This window comes from Xiphias gladius, chromosome 1 (genome assembly GCF_016859285.1).
Source record: "Xiphias gladius isolate SHS-SW01 ecotype Sanya breed wild chromosome 1, ASM1685928v1, whole genome shotgun sequence".
Classification (NCBI taxonomy): Eukaryota; Metazoa; Chordata; class Actinopteri; order Istiophoriformes; family Xiphiidae; genus Xiphias; species Xiphias gladius.
Window position 1 is genome coordinate 29,383,915 of NC_053400.1, and position 18,481 is coordinate 29,402,395.

The 18,481-nt window shown below is 39.0% G+C and overlaps 2 protein-coding genes across 5 annotated transcripts in view; one reads left to right on the plus strand and one right to left on the minus strand.

Moving 5' to 3' along the window:
- Window positions 1-18,481, minus strand: part of luzp2 (leucine zipper protein 2) — a 203,837-nt gene that overhangs the window by 165,291 nt on the left and 20,065 nt on the right. The gene's annotated exons all lie outside the window — the stretch shown is intronic.
- lingo1b (leucine rich repeat and Ig domain containing 1b) lies at window positions 1,047-17,580 on the plus strand. 4 transcript variants are annotated; one of them, XM_040137480.1, is made up of 4 exons: window positions 1,047-1,303; window positions 1,502-1,536; window positions 8,145-8,355; window positions 14,261-17,580. In XM_040137480.1, the coding sequence occupies exons 3-4, from the start codon at window positions 8,275-8,277 to the stop codon at window positions 16,118-16,120; spliced, it is 1,941 nt and encodes a 646-aa protein (XP_039993414.1). In that variant the 5' UTR covers window positions 1,047-1,303; window positions 1,502-1,536; window positions 8,145-8,274; the 3' UTR covers window positions 16,121-17,580. The 4 variants fall into 4 exon arrangements, with proteins under 4 accessions (XP_039993414.1, XP_039993396.1, XP_039993405.1 ...); XM_040137462.1 differs by lacking the exon at window positions 1,502-1,536; XM_040137471.1 differs by lacking the exon at window positions 1,502-1,536 and having other exon boundaries at window positions 8,150-8,355.

The following is an 18,481-nucleotide window of genomic DNA, read 5'->3' on the forward strand; positions in this document are numbered from 1 at the left end:
CCCTGTGTATGTTTTATTGTACAGCAGAGATTTGCAACCATGCTATTTGTCTAACAGACTTAATCAAAAAAGCGGGGTTGACTTTCTTGTAGAAGGTACTGTATACCCCACAACTTGGTCTAAAAAATATGATTAAAAAGTAAAGCAATTAAAATAAAGTGAAATAAATCTCTTGATATAAACGACAAAATATAGAATCAGAAGTCTAAAATAAAGTACTGATGTCTTTTTCTAAGCCTTACAACATTTGTTACACGGTTCATTCGGTGCCCAGGAGCCCTTCATGTCCACCACCACTCCACTAAATCCTCAGCCTCCTAATCTCCCATAAACACTCCCCGACTGTGGAGCCTCTTTGGCACTGCCAGCATGTGTGTGCCAGCCCCATATACCCATTAGCACCATTAAGCCTCTGCTTCTAACCACCGACCCCCACCCCTCGCAGGAAAGGTGAGTTTGTCTGATGATTACCTCACTTTGCACTATGGGTGGTGTTAATCCTCAACTCTGGCAAGAAATCTTGGAAACGGAAAAAGTACTTATCCATCCACAGTTTTAAGTTGCCTGCCATTACCTGCAAAGGTTTGCACACTGCAGAAATTAAACTTCATTCGATCCATATCCCTGAAGTTTCCTCACTACCTCCGCTCCTTCACGAACCCCCTTCACTTTTTTGCTCGTTTTCATCCCCTTGCTGTGTTTGCACGTTTATACTTCTCCCTCTCTAACCCCCTTTCCTCTGTCACCACACACACACAACACTCTGATGTTTTCCTCCCTCACGCAGCAGCCTGTATTCCAGCTAACCAGATCAATCCAATCCTTCCATAAATAGGAAATGTACAGTAAACAAAAAAAAAATCAGAAGATGCTGCAAATGCAATCAGAGAATATTCCTCTCTATTTCTTTTCAACTCCCCTCGCTGCCTGTGCTCTGTGCCCCTCATACTCTCAGTGCACTGCAGCTCCTCCTTCCTCCTCTCTCATCAGCTGCCCCTCCCTCTTCCTCTCTGTCTCTGCTAGGTGCAGCATGTATGTGAGCGTGTGTGAGCCAGCAGAGCCGCCTGTGTGTTTACATGTCAGCCTATCAGTGCTGCCGGATTTAGCGCATCTGGAGAGGACGCAGGCATTTCTCAAATGCCCCTCAGACAAGGGATTCTCACCGCAGCATATATCCCTCTTTCCCATTTGAATCTAGCCTGTCTTGAATCCTGCATCCCTGTCTCCATGCTTTCGGAGGCATTTTGAATTTCCTTGGCAACATGGAGCTGCCTGAATTAGAATTCTCTGCATGACAGTCCTGGTAAGTACTCAGTCTCTATGGTGGGCTTTGAGTACTGAGGCATTGGATCAGATTTATTGTGGTGCAGTGGTGGGGCCAAGGGATCACCAGGGAGCACATTAATGTCAAGAATAAAATTGCGTATCATAGGCAAATAGAAGGGACGGAAAAAAGAATTATTCACTGAGGAGGACTCCTTATTTGTGCTTTGTCATCCAGATGGGTTTCATTCTGCCGTGTGCCATGCAATCTGGGTTTGTACTGTTAGAACACACACATATGAGGTGTGCATGTAACGTCTAAATGTATAGTACGCATCTTATATATTTTCACGGTGCACTTGTAAATTACAGGTAAATAATGTATATATGTTATTGTATGTGTGTGTGCATGGATGCATGCAAACACACATATGTCCTACCATTAATATTCTCGGCTGAAGGTGTGAGGCTGAGCAGGAGTGTGTCTGTTTTGTGATTTGTCAGGGTGGTTGTTGTTGCTTCCTAATCTGCCCTCATTAACATTCATGTGCCTTCAAATGCCAGTTAACTCCTGTAGACTCATACTTATCCATTCTCAGCAGCCTTGTGCTTTTGGCTTTATCCAGTAGCGGTGTGGGATCCTATGCAGGTGTTTGATTTGCCACAGGTTAGATAGATGGGTGGTGGTGGTTGCGATGGGTAGGACGGGCAACTTTGTATGATTATTAATGCAAGCCAAATGATCTCTCATAGTTTAATTTCCATTGCCTGTTGTATTTGCATCTTCCTAATCATGGCTGCAACGCTCCAGCAGGCAGACAGCTATGAGGAGACTTTTCCTCTGTATTTTTAACAGTGCAGTAACAACCTCTGCCAACCACGGACCCCCAACAGTCTCTAAGTGAAGGGTTTGCTCCTCATGTCAGGGCTTTATGAGCTAGACAAAGCTTTTAATTGGGCCCCTGTAATCAGGTTATGATGGCTGATTGGAATCTTTTTTTTTTTTTTTGGTAGTTATTTGTGTGTCCCTGTGTGTGCACATCTGCAGCTCCAAAACACTCAACACAATATCAATGGACTGAAAAGAGCCAAGCCTGTTTATGACTGGAATTTCTGATTATATCTGTTGAACAAATGATTAATCAAAACTATCAGTTTTAAAACTTTTCATATTGAAGTAGTTATTTGAGCAGTATAAAAATATTGATTATAGCACCTATAATGTATTCCACAATGGAGCATTGTGTGACATATTTTGCATACTAATAAATATTTTGAACAAATCTAGTAATACATGACAGCCGCATCAGGTGTCATGTATGAGACTGACGATAGTCAAATGGGTAAAATGGCAAATGTACTTTGAGATGCTCTTAGCTCAAACACCTCCACTGCAAACCAGGACCTATTGTTTAGGTACCTGTGTGAGGCACACGCCCCCCCCCACTGCCCTTTGAGGCTGCTCAGCGGCAACCAGAATAACAATAAATAAAGTTCAGTGTATGCATGTAACACCCCATGATAATATATTTAAAATTATCTATTTATTTAAGAGTACTAGTAATACAATTAGTAATACTACTTCAATGATTAAGACAATGCACACACATACAAATAAAAGCTTTTGAGCCAACCAATCAAAATAAAACAAATCAAAACCGTGCTGCCATACATTTTTTCAGTGCTTTGCTCCATGCGGTCATATGCTTAATATTCTGTGATATAACGGTCTATACATAATACTGAACAATAGCCAATATCCTCACAGTAGGATCAAATGAGGATCATCAAAGCCAAGGTAACGTATTTATAGTCGGATTTAAGGTATTTCCCAGATCAAATCGAATAATAGTCAAGCTGACCAATCACATAATAGAGGAAGTTACAATAAGCTAAACATGGAGACATAAATAAGTATGCTGAAAAGTAAGCCACATGCGGCTTTGTATTGTGAGCATAACAGCTAGATTTATTCCAGAGGTCATTGTATTCTCCATGCGAGTAAAAATGATAAATAAATAGTAGTTCATTCCACCTCCATCTAAAGCCTTTTTATGGTCTCTTATAGTTTATTTTTCGTGTTTGATTTCAGGACTTAATTATAGCCCATTTTATTTACAGCTAAAATCGGGGCAGCCCTGCACATGACATTTCATTTGTGATGGCCCAGAAAGGATCGCTGTATAATCTGGCCAGACAATATCTAGGGTGTTACAATTAAATCATCTTTTGAAACAAGATCCACGTGGAATCGAGATGCTGCCACATAATGGGAAACATCAGCCACCTTGAAAAGGAAATGGTGAAAGTGTTTGTGGAGAAGACTGCCAGACCACGTGTTTATACAGTGTCGGCTGGGTGGCGAGGTGACAGACGGAGGCAGATCTGTCACAGGATACTCAAATTTGCGTTCTACAAATGTATTCAGAAGGTCACAGTCCTGCTGCTCTGCAGCTGCCTTCCACATTTAAATTTAATAATAACAGCTTCATCTGAAATATTAGACAGTCAGGTGCTAGTAGGATGGAGGTCTTTGGTAGCCTCATGTTCACGCTCCTGGCTGGGTTCAAGGTCTACCATAGCAGAGCCTACAATAATATATTCTGGAACTGATCCCAGTGGAAATTTTGCAAAGACTGTCTCTTCCCATTCATCTGTCTGTCTGTTCATCCTATCATTTTGTTGGCTGGTGGTTTTAATAATATATCTGACACCAGTGGGGTCTGGTTTCTTTCACCAGAGAGAAAAGACATGAATTATTGCTCTGTATTTCTGTATTCTCAAAACTGCAAAGACTAGGGCAGTAAGCAATTAAGCATCAGCAATCTTTATTCAATATTTCTCTATTACCACCAGGGCTAATGCATTCCTGTGGAGAAACCGAGGAAAATAATTTGGAGACAATTTGAACACGTTACTCAAATGAATAGTCTAAGTTTCCTGGTATCAATAAAGAATACCAAGGTACCCTATCTTCATATTTGCACTGTAGCCAGTAATTACTGCCCGCATGACTTGGTGTGAAAATCTCTCAAAATCTCCCATTGTGCTTTCTTTGAAGGGCTATAAGAGGCTTGTCTGAGGTAAAATTGCCCTTAGCATAACATTTAGCTCTTTCATTTCAATCCCAGTCCAAAACATCTTATATTCCCTGATGGTGAGTAGGGGATAAAGGTTTGTGTAATTTCAAGCTTATCCTACTTGACTTTCAAGAGGAATGGGTGTTAATGAATAAAGGAGCGTCTTTTGTAGTATTACTGTTGGACTTTGTCAATGAACCAAGAAACAGATCTACATGGTAATACTGTAAAGCAGGTTAGGTATACTGAAAGGTTCATTCCAGGGCCTGTTTTTCCAAGATTTTTTAATATGGATCAGGATCATTTAACTATCTTAACATGCGCCTTTTCATGGATCTGACTGATTTTGATTGTGAGCTAGTAAGAGTCTAACAGGATGCAAATGTGTCCGTCATGCCTTCAATTATATCCCAGCAGGATAAACAATGCCTTGCGCCAAAAGGGAATGAACAATTAGGAAATAGTTTAAAAGACAGGTTGCATGTCATTTACTGTATCTAAAGAATTATTAAAAACACATTAGGAAAAAAATTGGCTCTGGATGGCAAATGATATTTACATTAAGCAATATTTTCTGTATCAACACTAAATGAAATGAATCTGTAAAACGGCTGGTAGTATTGCTGATTTTCAGAGAGTAAATAGCCCAGTCTGCAACTCTGTGCAGCTTTCAGCCTCTTCCAGTTAATTGTTTTGGTTCACCAGCTCGTCTGGTTGGGTCCCTCTGGCTCTCGCTGACCCCCCATATAAAACCGTGGGCAGCTGCTCCCAGCTCAAAAGCTTCCAGCTTAGAAGCTCCCACACACTGATTGTACGCTATCAGCCCAGTGTGAAAAAGCAAAGTAGGAGCCAGTATCTTTTGTAGAGTCGAGTGCCTGGTAAAGAAAGACGAACATCTAGGAACCCCAAGGAGACCCACAAAATAAAAGATTACAGGACTATTTCTCACATGGCCAGATAAAGAGTCTAGCAGAATTTAAGTGCAGAATCCAAGTGTATATTGAATGAGTAAATAACCATGGACCAACCTTAGGTCATGTTCTTTTGGCTCACATTAGTGACAAGAACGCCATAGTACTTAAAGACTCTTGGGCTCTGTGGCTTTGTTTTGAAGTCTACTTTCTGGATCTAGTGTTCAAAACTGCTTAAGGCATCTTTATTATTGAAACAAAACTAACAATTCTGCAACTGTTTTCATTTGTTAAAAATGTTAAAAATTAAAAGCTAAAACCTCTCGTCTAAAGTTTGCAATGTTGGAAGTTGGCAAGTACTTTATTTTCAATGTTTTGTTTATACTCTGATTTGTTCCTACACTGTCATCATGTATAGTTCCCTGTGCAAGTCCATCCCTCAACGAGGGTCATGAGAATCCTGATTCTTGATATCAAACCCATCCTGATTTCACTCTTAAGGAACAAGAATATGAGTTGGACCAAATGTATTTAATCACCAAATCCAAACCAAATGATTAAAATTATTGATTTTGATTTTAAGAAATTCTTATTCATTATTAACCCTCATTTCATATTTGAGCTAATTCAACTACAGATATCCAATGATGGTTACACATTGTAACCACACATCTATGGACACGGTTGAAGCTCTGTAGTTCTATCGTCAGCCAATCAGGATGAGCCTATTCCAGTTATCTGCCAGCAGTTTAAGCTAAGCATATTGGGACGTACGTGATGTTCACTGTGATTATTATCGTTGAAACTGTTGGCCACCTACAATTTGAGGTGAACAGTACCGAAAAGTTTGATATTTTTGTGTTTGTGCATTTTTGTAATACACATGCAATCAAGACAGATGCTTACTATTACATTAGCATACATTCAACATACAATAACGATGGAGAAATTCCAGGCACTCAGTTCTGAGTGTAGTAAAAAAGCTTTTATTCAAGCATGGCTGACACCCACGTTTCAGCAGGAGTCTTCTTTGGGGTGTGACACGTAGGTGTCAGCTGAGAACTCTCAGTGCTTTGGATTTCCTTTTTGTTTTTGCTTATGCCTCTAACCCTCAACTCCAAACAGCCACTTTGCTTACTAAGTGTGATTTTTTTAAAACTGGTATTTAAGTTTATATGTTTTAATAGCACTCAGGTTCTCTGTTTCTGAGATGCTAATATGCGATGCCAATTTTTGTTAGACAGAAACCATTAGGATTAAGACGTTACAATTTATGGACTCAGAGTCCTTGGTCTACATACATGGCAGAGGCTTCAAGCCATAGTTGCTCGGTGTGCATGTGTGTTTGTGGCCAAAATACATGTTGTTGTAGCGTACTGATAATTTCTAACCTTCACAACACACACACACAGTGAGGTGCAGACCAGTGTGAGCTTCAGTTCAAGTCAAAATTAAAAACATGTTTCAAGGTAGCTGACAACATTAGGTGAGGTTAGTAAAGTGTGATGAATTGGAGAGGAGTTGTGTGACGTTTTATTTATGTTGTGGCACATTGAACCAAAAGTTGTTTTTGTTCCAACAATGAGTGTCATCTCTCTATGGCTGGGACATTGAGATGGGCTGAAGTTTCTTTTGTTTTGATTTGTTTTGTTTTAGTTTTCTTTGGTTTTTTAGTGTTTTTAGTGACTAGCACTATTTTACTGGGTATCTCTTGCTTACAGTATGTTTTTGCAGTGATCCACATCAGTTAGTTTATCTTATGTTACTCCAGGGACTCCATTATAGGCTTTTTCCACAGCAGACATTTTGACTCATCTTACTAAGAAAAATTGTTGTAGCTAATAACATTAACAATGGATGCGCATTACTAGGCTCCCAAACCGAACCAGCTAAATGAAATTCAGCCATCACTATTACTTACCCCTGTGCTTTTCGAACTGTCAAAATATCTTCTATGAAAGATGTCTCTTCGTATAATTTCAAGGGTCTAAGGATAGAAAGTGTCGGATGCTGTATAGATTGTAAAGTTCCTTGAGGCAAATTTGTGATTTGTGATATGAAAATAAACTGACTTGACTAGATAATACTGAAAATAGTGCTGCCAGTTGACTAAGTTGACTGTAGACATGTTGTGACAGCAAATGGTGAACTAATGTTTACCAGGTCATGATAAGGTGAGTGTCTCATACAAAAAAAAAGGGTCTATTGAATTGTTTTAAGTGCACTACTGAAGTTGGAAGATCAAAGATGATTAGGTTAGTCTCGTCCACTGACAACACAGGAGATGAGAGGGGCCTTCTGATCTTGGCGCTGTTTATTTCCAGATCAGTAGTATAGAGGATGAACATGTAAGAACAATACAGTTCTTACCTACTTGCTACTGATCAACACCCTTGAGGTGCCTTTGAACATTGTGCTGGTCCTGTGGAGGTGTGTACACATTCTGCGATCTTAAAATTAGGGGCCATGCCCCTACAGGAATAAAGCATGCACAACTAATTTTCAAAAGCACATACGCAGCCAGGTGAGAAGTAAAATGGGTTGCAGTGCTCTCTGTTTAAAGTTCACATTCATTATTACTTTATTCTACAAGGCAACATGTGGAGAAAACATTACAGAAACACGTTTATGTAATTCCAAAAACAGCTTTTCTTGTGAGGATACCAATTGTTTTATTTTTTATAAGATTTGGGACTCAAAAAGTATTACATTACAATAAAAGCCTACAAAATGCTTGACCAACCTCTACCGCTACCAGCTATGATTACTGACAACTGGATGAATGCTGTGTTAGTCAGAGTGTAGTAACCCAGATGGCAAAATTATTCTGGCAAATACTTGGGGCCACATATTTGTGCTTCTTCTGGCTCACAAATGCCCTGTTCCCCAGCCCAGGTCCAGCCCACATTCAGCATGACTGTCAGATGTTACTTCCACATCTGGACCAACTCTGGTGCACACACAGAAAATCTTCCTGGCTGCCAGCCAAGACTGGAGGATAACAGCCGCAATCAGCCCAGATGTGGAAGTATATGGGCCAGACTCATGCCGAGGACCCAGGCATATGTTCGGCCAGAAGTTTCATTTTGCTATCTGGAAAGGTACTTAGAGATGGACAGAGTCAAATGGAAAGCCTACCGGAGACCGTTACTTTAAGTTGCATTGATCACAGTTGTTGATGATGTTTAAATAAAGAACAGGTTTCTATGATCAACTACTCCATGTCACTTGGCATCTTCAAGACCTACAGTGTATCTTGTCAAACTGAAAACTATCTGGCATGAATGCCAAAGCTGAATTTGTTGGAGAAACACGCTCGGATTTTTTGTCAAAACTGCCTATCTATTAATTTCAGTAAATCTACAGAACTCTGCTTCACATCACCTTAAGATTCTCAAAAGCCAATATTAACATGGCTAATTGGCTAATTCTTGTAAACTTTTAATGATTTTTATGCCCAAATTGGTTGGTGAATGCAAATAGATCTCCAGCTAAATAAGTCTAAATCCGCAGCTTCTCTCCCCACTTTTCTTTTGTACCAATAAAATGATATGTACAATATTACTATTCTGTTGTCATAATTGTTTCCACAGTGGCACAGAGTTTCACAGTGCATGCTTCACACCTTAAGCCTCTGTGAAACGTTTCCTGAAGAACCTGAAAAATTATTTTGCAAAAAAACATCAGAGGACTAGTTTTGGCGAAAAAGATGCTTAAATAATAATGTAAATATGTTGAACTCCAATTGTTTGGCTTATTCCCGCTTTGGAAATTAAAAGTGTCACAGCTAGGCCGTTTTGTTTTGAAGCAGGCTGTCAGAGAGCTGCAGTATGAGAATTTATTGTGCCATGTTCATTTTTGCATGAAGTATTCCATCAAAAACAAGCTTCTGTGCATTTGTTTGTCCTCTACCATGATCACTATAATCATCCCAAATCCTTTCATCCCTCTTGACACTATCTCCAAAATAAGTATTGGTGTGGGCATCTTCTGCGCAGTAACTTCTCAGTCAAAAGTGTATACCTGGGTGTGAGCCCTGCTAGCTACAGAATACTGCTGTCAAAAAAAAAAAAGAAGATAGAGAGTTCGTTGACCCCTTGCAGGTGTGTTTCTGCATCTCAACAGGAGTAGCTCCCAAGCACTGAACCATTTTGTCCTTCTCCAAGCATTTGATCCTGGCATGGTGGATTATCAGACCATGCAGTTAGGTTTGCAGGGGTTCATACCTTTATCTCAGGCTTCCATGGAGGATTTGTTTTCATGGGGTTTCTCCTATCTAACTGGAGGATGTAGATTAGCTGGCAACCTTTGCTGCAATACAGTTCTTAAAATGTCTATATTCACTCTGCAAATATTTATTGTAATGCAAGTATTATTGCAGGTCATTGTATGTTTATAATATCATTACTGTTAGTATGTTAAACTGTTGCAAGTCTATATCTGTATATGCTAGAGATTTGGCTTTCAATTAAATATTTCCATTCCAATCATGATGTAGTGAATTTGAGGCCAGATGTAAACATTTTATTTTGATTTACTAAAAAAATTAAGTGACCAAAGATGTAACCTTTTTCGTTGATTATTAAATTATTCACTGAAAAGCACTGAAAACGTTTGCTGTTTAGATATCACATACTACAGGTACAGTTCTATCACCTAAAAGAGTCTCTAGATATTCTGCCCACTGCGATCTCCCATAAACATTTCACTTCTATGCAGCCCATAAGGTTTTCTTGTTTGTTTGCTTACTGACTTTCAAATGTTTCCTTTAAATTTGTCAGTTGAACACAAACATACCAGTGGAAGCAATATTTACCTCTTAAATCCTAAACATATTTACTCTTTTACTTTGTAGCTGTAGCTTCTTTTTTGTTCCATCCTCACCATTCTCTAAACAGTCGCAGAATAATCAGAGCTGCTTGGGATAAGTTTGCCACTGAACAACAAGCTATGTATTACAGGGATGCTAATGAGCAGACTGTTCATGACTATGATGAAGAAAAGTGAAGCTAGACATAATCTAATAAGTATAATCAGTTATGAACTGTCACAAACAGAAATTAAAGCAATTCTGACTCAAACATGTGGGGTGTACAAGAGAAGTTATGGTTTGCATATCTTTAACTTGCTTATTATTGAGTTATGTAATTTAAAAAAAAAAAAATTTAAGCAACAAACTTTGTGCACCAGGCACAAAGTTTTTTTTCAATGTTCCTCAAACACTGAATGCTCACATGTATAGGGCTTAGAGGTTGACCGAGTGGATATTTAAAGGCCGATATAATAACGATAGTGTGGAGCAGGAAAAAGCCAATAGCCGATTAATCGGCCAATATCAGATATCAAATATGGCCATTGGCCCATGCTAGGCTTGCACTTATGGCTTATCTTATTATTTTCTAATTTAATGATTCAGTCTAATGCACATTCAGTCAAATGCATTAATAATGCCATACTATAACCAACAAACTTATCATGCAAACAATTTATGCATAAAGCTGTCTTATATAAAAAAGTTAACTTTCATTTAAGTAAAAATAATCTCGTGAACAAAATGACATTAGCTTGACTTTGTGAATGGAGCCTCGATGCAAAACAGTGATGTACGTCCCTGCATGACTGGCGGAGGCAGCGCAGCCACCGGCCAGAGTTCCGCTGATTCCATTGTCGTCGATTTAGCAGCATAATAATAGGAAAAAAAATCCTTTGCCAAAACCGCAGGCGCATCAATGACAACAAAGAGCTAAATTATTCAATATATCAAGGGGAATACTCTCAGAACTCAAGCTGCGTTGATGAATTGTGACAGCGGTCACAAGGTGAAACGAACTGACAGGAACATGATAGACATATACAGTGTACAGTTTACAGGGAACTGGCAAATAATGCTAATTGGTTTGCAACAATCGACAAAGCTTTGTATTTTCAACTATGATTTGGTTACTTTAGAGTCAAAAAGCAGGGCTGGGTGGTATTTCGTCATTTCCAAACAAAGCACTATGGGCTATCCCAAGCCTGCAGCGAATCTTCTTCTTCTTTCCGGCTGATTAGGCACAGTTTAGTCCATTGCTGCCTCCCTGTGGTTTAGTTATGTCATTGCAATTTTAGATCTCTGAGGGTTGTACCGGTCAGCTGGTATAGTCAAAATCCTTACTGTAGGGCAAATTCATACCGGTACACTTTCTATACCGTTTATGCCATTCACCCCTAATTCAAAGTCATTTTAAATGGACTATTTATTTATTATTTTGTCTGCCACCCCTATCTAGAAAGGGTACAATAATCAGTCTTTTCAATTCCCCTTGTAATGTAAATATCCCAAGAGTTCTACAACCATTACGCTGCAACAAAGGTACTTAACAATAACTTAAAACACCTAAAGGGCATGTTTGCACTGATGCATATAACTCATTTGTCTGCATGCTGCTTGCAGACGTTCAGTGACCCATTTGCAGTGCACACCTCTCTCTCGATTTGCCCTGTATCAAACCACACACCATCATGAGAGAGAGGAGATGCAGAGATTCAAGGCAACAAGAGACTAATGGTGAGCTAAGACAGGGCTTGAAGACTATGACGGGGTAAGAGGTCAACGAAGAAAAAGTGAGCAGTCATAGAAGAGAAGGGAAGAAAAGGCTTGTCCACGCGTATTCTTCCTCTGATCAATACTATCAAAAGAGGAATGGAAAGAATCAGGGTGGGGACAAAGAATATACGAAGTAATAGATCAAGGGCTGAAATTGCATTTTTTTTCTCTTGAAGGAAGACTACTTTTAAACGCCACTGTATACGTTTATATACTAAAAAGAATGTATGGCACTGGGCTATTTTAATTATTTGGCAGCTTCTTTTATTTCAGAATTTCAGCTCAAGGTCAAAACAAAGCGGTGATACAGTAAGTAGATCTGGGCTGTAAGGCCAGATTACATAGATAGTACCCTGCCCTTTCTACACTCTGAATCATAAATCATGCATGGTACTTTAGTAAGAAAAATTACCATTGCATTTGCTTGTTTTCGATTAGCAATGACATCAGTGAGCCTCATCCTCATTCATATTCCTGACTTTACATTATAAAATCATATTCTGTGTCAAACAGATAAACATGTCACCCGTTTTTAGCATCGAGTATCTACTCCAAGGTTCCGCATCTGTCACAATGGATCTCATGCATACACTATGTATGAGATACTTGTCTTTATATGCACTAAAATGCAGCTTGTCTTTTTTACAAAACATTTCACCATCCCATCGGGAAAGGGTTCATGCTAGCCACTTGTAAATTCACATATTTAATGAGAAACAGAAGGGAGTCCGAGCTTACAACGGAGCTACTGGAGACACTAGTTTTTTATTCTACAATGTACCATAAACACTGTACTGATGCCCAACATGTCTGACATATGCAGCCGACAGAAATGAAGAGTTCTGAAGGAAGTGAAAATGGAAGCTGCAATTATTTATCCATTGGAACTACTCAGACCACAATCCAAGCTGCCTCGGTCCCATGATTTTAATTCACAGAGAGTGATGTGTAATTCGTGTAGGTGCAATAAAAGCAGAATCGTTCTAATCTTTACTATCAAGGTTAATATTTTTTAAAGCTACAACAGTGTAACTATAACACCGATCATTTTAAGCCCTCTTACAAAAAAAAAACCCTTTTGTAGTGACTGAGTTACAGAAAGTATTCGCAATACCAACATGAACAACATGATGATTATTCAGACAGTCACTGTATTAACCTCTCATAATGGAATTTACTCTTTAAAAATTAAAAGATATGAAAAAAAAAAATCAGTGTCATTTCCCTTACTTTCTATGAAGCTCTTTTTAAGAGTGTCCCAAAGATAAGCTCTGTATTAAACTGCATGATTGATGTGAGAGGTAGAGCTTGAAGGTTTTAGCATGTTGAAATGCTCTGAGTAAAAATCAAATAGGGGTTTAAAGTCCTCCGACAATCTCCCGCTCTTAATTTATCAACATTTGGCAGCAATCCCTGTTTTATATCACTGCAAGGTCAACAGTTCAGCGGTGACATGGGATGTTTTAAGAGTGCAAATGTTTTGGAGAGCCATTTAGATATGTACCATGGCATTTTTGGCAGCTCACTGAAAACGATTTGTATGAGTGTGAACAATGTGTCACTAACTTTGGTAGTAATTGATTTCAGCACACTCAGAAGTCAGAATTTAGGCAGGAAGGTGATGTTGTGTGACCAAGTCCTTTTATCAATAGGCTGATTACATTATTTCTGAGGAAAGTAACCTTAATGAAATCTTATGAAACAAAAGGGGAAAGGTGGCTTATCTTTGTAAAGTTGTAAAGACAAAATCAAAACTGTGATATCCAATGACTGTACAAAAGATATGAAAATAGATTTTTCAAAGGCTTTAGGATTTAAGAAATGTATTCAGCTCATACTGTAGGTTATGCTGAGAAAAGAGCCAAAATGTGCCTACACCTTGGCAAGACTCATTAGCATCAGATAGTGGTTTATTATCATGAAATTTGTGAATCGCAAAAAAAAGGTTCATTGAGCTGTTATTGTAAAGTATCTTAAGTACTATCACAGGAAAACATCTCAATGATATTATATACATATTTCTGAAATGTGAGGAAAGCATTTCAGGAAAACAATTATTAAAAAACAGTGAAGATACAATATATTATTATTATATATATTTGGGCTTATCTATCCATATCTGTCTACAAATGGAAACCTTATCAGTAAATAGACATAGCTTTTGGTTCCAGAAATCACTTTCATTTTGTGTGTTCATTATCATAGTTATTCGTGTAGTAATTAAAACTCAAAATGTGATAAAGGGCTGAATGGAATCCTCTTATGACTGTTTTTTCTTTAAAAAACTATTGATAAAAACAATTCATAACTCTTTTCTTTCTCTGTCTGTTGCAAGATACAGTCTTTTTGTTGTCAATTGTCATAGCCAGTTCGCTACCACCATTCCACTCTGCCAACTGCCTTTTTCCATGTCTCCACAGGTAAGCAGTAGGATGGTGTCTGGGGAGGCAGGAGGGCACAGCTACTTGGTGGCGTGCTGGCAGCCCATCCTGATCCTGATGCTGGGCACTGTCCTTTCTGGCTCCACCACCGGTTGCCCCTCCCGATGTGACTGCAATGCTCAGGAGCGTTCAGTTGTGTGCCATCGACGGAGACTGGCAACTCTTCCTGAGGGCATCCCCACTGAAACAAGGTTGCTAGACCTCAGTAAGAATCGTCTGAAATCTCTGGGGCCCGAAGAGTTCATTAATTACCCTCAGCTGGAGGAGTTGCAACTAAATGAAAATACAATTTCAACTATTGAGCCTGGGGCTTTTAGCAACCTTATGAACCTCCGAACTCTAGGTTTGCGCACCAACCAGCTGAAGCTCATTCAGCTGGGGGTGTTCACTGGCCTGACCAACCTCACCCAGCTGGATATTAGTGAGAACAAAATTGTCATTCTGCTCGACTATATGTTCCAGGAGCTGTACAACCTGAGGGCTCTGGAGGTTGGTGACAATGACCTAGTATTCATCTCACCCAGATCATTTCATGGCCTCAGCAACCTTGAAAGCCTCAACATTGAGGGACGTAATCTGGCCTCGGTGCCCACTGATGCCCTTAGCCATCTGCATAACTTGTTGTCACTTCGATTACGTTATCTAAACGTCACTGTCATAAGGGATTACTCCTTTAAGAGGCTGTATCGGCTCAGAGTGCTGGAGATTTCTCATATGCCTGCCCTGGATACGATGACACCAAAATGCTTGTTTGGACTCAACCTCACATCACTGTCCATCACAAACTGTAATCTTACTGTCATCCCCTACCAAGCCATCAGTCACCTAAGATATCTTCGGTTTTTGAATCTGTCTTTCAATCCCATTCATACTGTGGAAGGGAACGAACTGTTCAATCTACAGAAGCTCCAGGCTTTTCATTTGGCTGGTGGAAGATTAGCTGCCATTGAGCCCTACTCTTTTCGAGGACTAAACCACCTCCGTGTACTCAATGTATCCAGCAATAGCTTGAGCACCCTGGAGGAGTCTGTCTTTCACTCGGTGGGAAACCTTGAGACCCTGGCTTTATATGATAACCCATTGGCCTGTGACTGTCGTTTGCTCTGGGTCTTCCGCCGGCGGTGGAGGCTCAACTTTAACAGACAACAGCCCATGTGTGCTTCACCTGACATTGTGAGAGGAAAAGAGTTCAAGGACTTCCCAGACATCCTCCCTTCTGACTATTTTGTCTGCCAGAAATCAAAAATCATGGATTATAAAGTTCAAGAAAGCCATGTAGATGAAGGAACTACGGTTTATTTCGCTTGCCAAGCTGAGGGCGATCCAGTCCCTGTGATAATGTGGCTATCCCCTAAAAAGGAATACATTACTACCAAAACCATGGGGTCAAGACTTTCTGTGTCTAATGAGGGCACGTTGGAGGTGCGTTATGCCCAAATCCAGGACAATGGAACCTACTTGTGTATTGCAAGCAATGCAGCAGGCAATGACACCAAAGCTGCTCACCTTTTTGTGCATAGCTACTCCCCCAATTGGCCGCACCAGCCAAACAAGACATTTGCATTCATCTCCAACCAGCCAAGCGACGAAAGTGCTAATGTGACTCGGGCTACAGTTCCATTTCCATTTGATGTAAAGACACTTATCATTGCAACCACCATGGGATTTATCTCTTTCCTCGGAGTTGTCCTCTTCTGTCTTGTTATATTATTCCTCTGGAGTAGAGGCAAAGACAATACTAAGTCAAGTATAGAGGTTGAATATGTGCCACGTAAAGAGGAAACCGAGGAGGCCAGTCCAACTGAGGCACCCGTCCAATTCAACATGAAAATCATGTGAACTTCAAAAGGAGGTCATGTAAGCTTACAAACTGCAGTCGGGATGCATCCTATCCTCGCTTCAAATATGTACTCAGTTTATGAGTGATAGAAATTGCACAGCAGCAAATGCATCTTGACGCTATACCCTAGACATTTTTTGGTTTTCTGTTCGTTTGTTTTTTTTACTTCAGGAACTGAATCTTTAAAGCAAATGTTGAATTTCAAATATTACAATTTCTGTAAATTTGTATTGGAAATTCTCAATCAGGATGTTAACATGCACTCAACAATCCCATTATGGCGTGTAACCAAATTAAGGTAATAGTTTGAATAAAGCACATAGATTAGAGGGATTTTCCTAATTATCAGAATTTATATGATAGGCGGGTTACTGTATGGAAGAATGTAGAGATTATGCTGCAGTTATAATATTTCTATCAGCACAAAATAAGAGAAAGATGTAGTTGTTAGGATCTTAATGCAATTTGATGTCTTTTGCTTTGATGGATGTACAAAGCCCAAAAACCCACTATTAGAACCCAAGTTCTGTTACTTGAAATCCCAAGTTGAAAGCAGTTTCTCTGTTTTCCTTTGTCCCTTCACAAGCAATTGAAAAGTATGACATGAGTATTACGGTAAATTTTTGGACAAGTAGAAGAAGAATGTACCTCACCATCAGTCGTGTGTCAGTGGGCACTGGCCTTTAATTACTTTCAAACATCCTTAAATTGTGTTTTGAAAATTCGGACAGTAGCATGTATCTCCATCAGTTGTCACAGACAGGTAATTTAAATTTAACTATGTCTATTAGTTATAATAACTGGACTATTTCCTTAATCTGGTAAGAGTCAAATTAGAAGTGTGCATGTTAACAGACTGAACAAGATAAATAAGCCAGTCCTACAGTGCGTGCTCTCTTTTGCCAACAAAGGCAGTTTGTTATTAAATGTATTGACTTGTTCAGCTATACATATTTTTCTGTATTTTATTCTTTCCTTGTACATTACGCTATGGCACAATAGTAATGCTTTTAATGGCTGTGGGTTTTGAACATATTAAAATCTAAAGAGCAGATTAAATATTCAGTAAACCTGTTTTTGATGTAAGTAAACCAAAAGAGAGTATTACTGCTTTTCAGAGTGTATATAAAACTACCTTTGAAAATCATCAATTAACAATTTATCATCAAGTGTAATGAAAGTTCATTTGTTTACGTATTTGGCAGCTCAATAAGCGTGAGCACTCCGCCCAAGTCCTGAAGTTATATTGTCACAGGTGCATCTCAAAAATGGTGACATTATTAATTTGCTGCCTTAAGTATCCCATTTTCCAGCTTTCAACTGAACAATACCCGATATTTATGTGTAAAATGGAGTTTTATGCCTCATAAGGTTTTTATGTTGTCTAATTAATTTCACAGTCAAGGTCTGCTCTGAAGATAATGTGTTCATTAACTCTTAAAATACTTGTTTAAAAGGGATGGGCAGATGGAAATTCTATTAAAATAAATAACATTTTAGACTATGGAGTGCTTATTTCATGCTAATCTACTGTAAAAATGAATGCGAGGACACATTTTTCATCTCAAAGAGAGGTGATTCTGTGCTACAAGTGATGTTCACAGATCTTATTGCTTTAATTAAAAGCCGCACAGCAAATCACACTTTTAGAATACCTCTTAAATACTCATTGCACTGCAGTCTTTTAATATTGGTACTTCCCAGTTTGGCCACACAATCATATAGTGCTTCCAGACCTGGTGGCAATTTTATAGGATACACATGTCTAAACTCCCAGGGATCTATGCATTGGTGAACTGTTAACCACAATGGCATGTCAAAGTGAGATAATGTAAGACCATGTATACTATTTTCACAGTCACACATGGCTCAGTTTTCATCAATATGTAGCTTACGCTAATGCATACCAATAGGCCACAAGGAGCACTGGAGAAAAACAAAACTGGGACCACAGGTCGACACAAAATATTTCTGTATACTAAGCACAGTAAAAGTGTTAGCAGTCATGACTGCTGCTAAATGGTTGGTTGTACTGACGACAGATGGCCAAAACAGAAACATATCATTTAAGTGTCAGCTTGACACTGGGGATGGAACATTACACTGAAAGCCTGAAGGCATAAAGTCATGCCAGTCTGATCAAAATCACAAGGTCATCAAAGCGTAACTTTTTTTGCTTGTGGACGGGTCTGTAAATATTTTTCAGTTTTTTTATTACGCGTAACAAACATGACATCATGTGACATTATATGCCAAATTTATACATTATGTCAGCGTAGGCATAAGTCTTGACAGTCACTCCTGCCTAAGTACATCATAAGATGAGTTTTTTTTTTCATTAAAAAAAAAAAAAAAAACCT

Excerpts from the sequence above, each read along its gene's own strand:
- lingo1b (XM_040137480.1), top strand. The coding sequence starts at position 8,275 with ATGTGGAAGTATATGGGCCAGACTCATGCCGAGGACCCAGGCATATGT. Across the intron at positions 8,356-14,260 it reads TCATTTTGCTATCTGGAAAG|GTAAGCAGTAGGATGGTGTC; the intron begins GTACTTAGAGAT and ends ATGTCTCCACAG.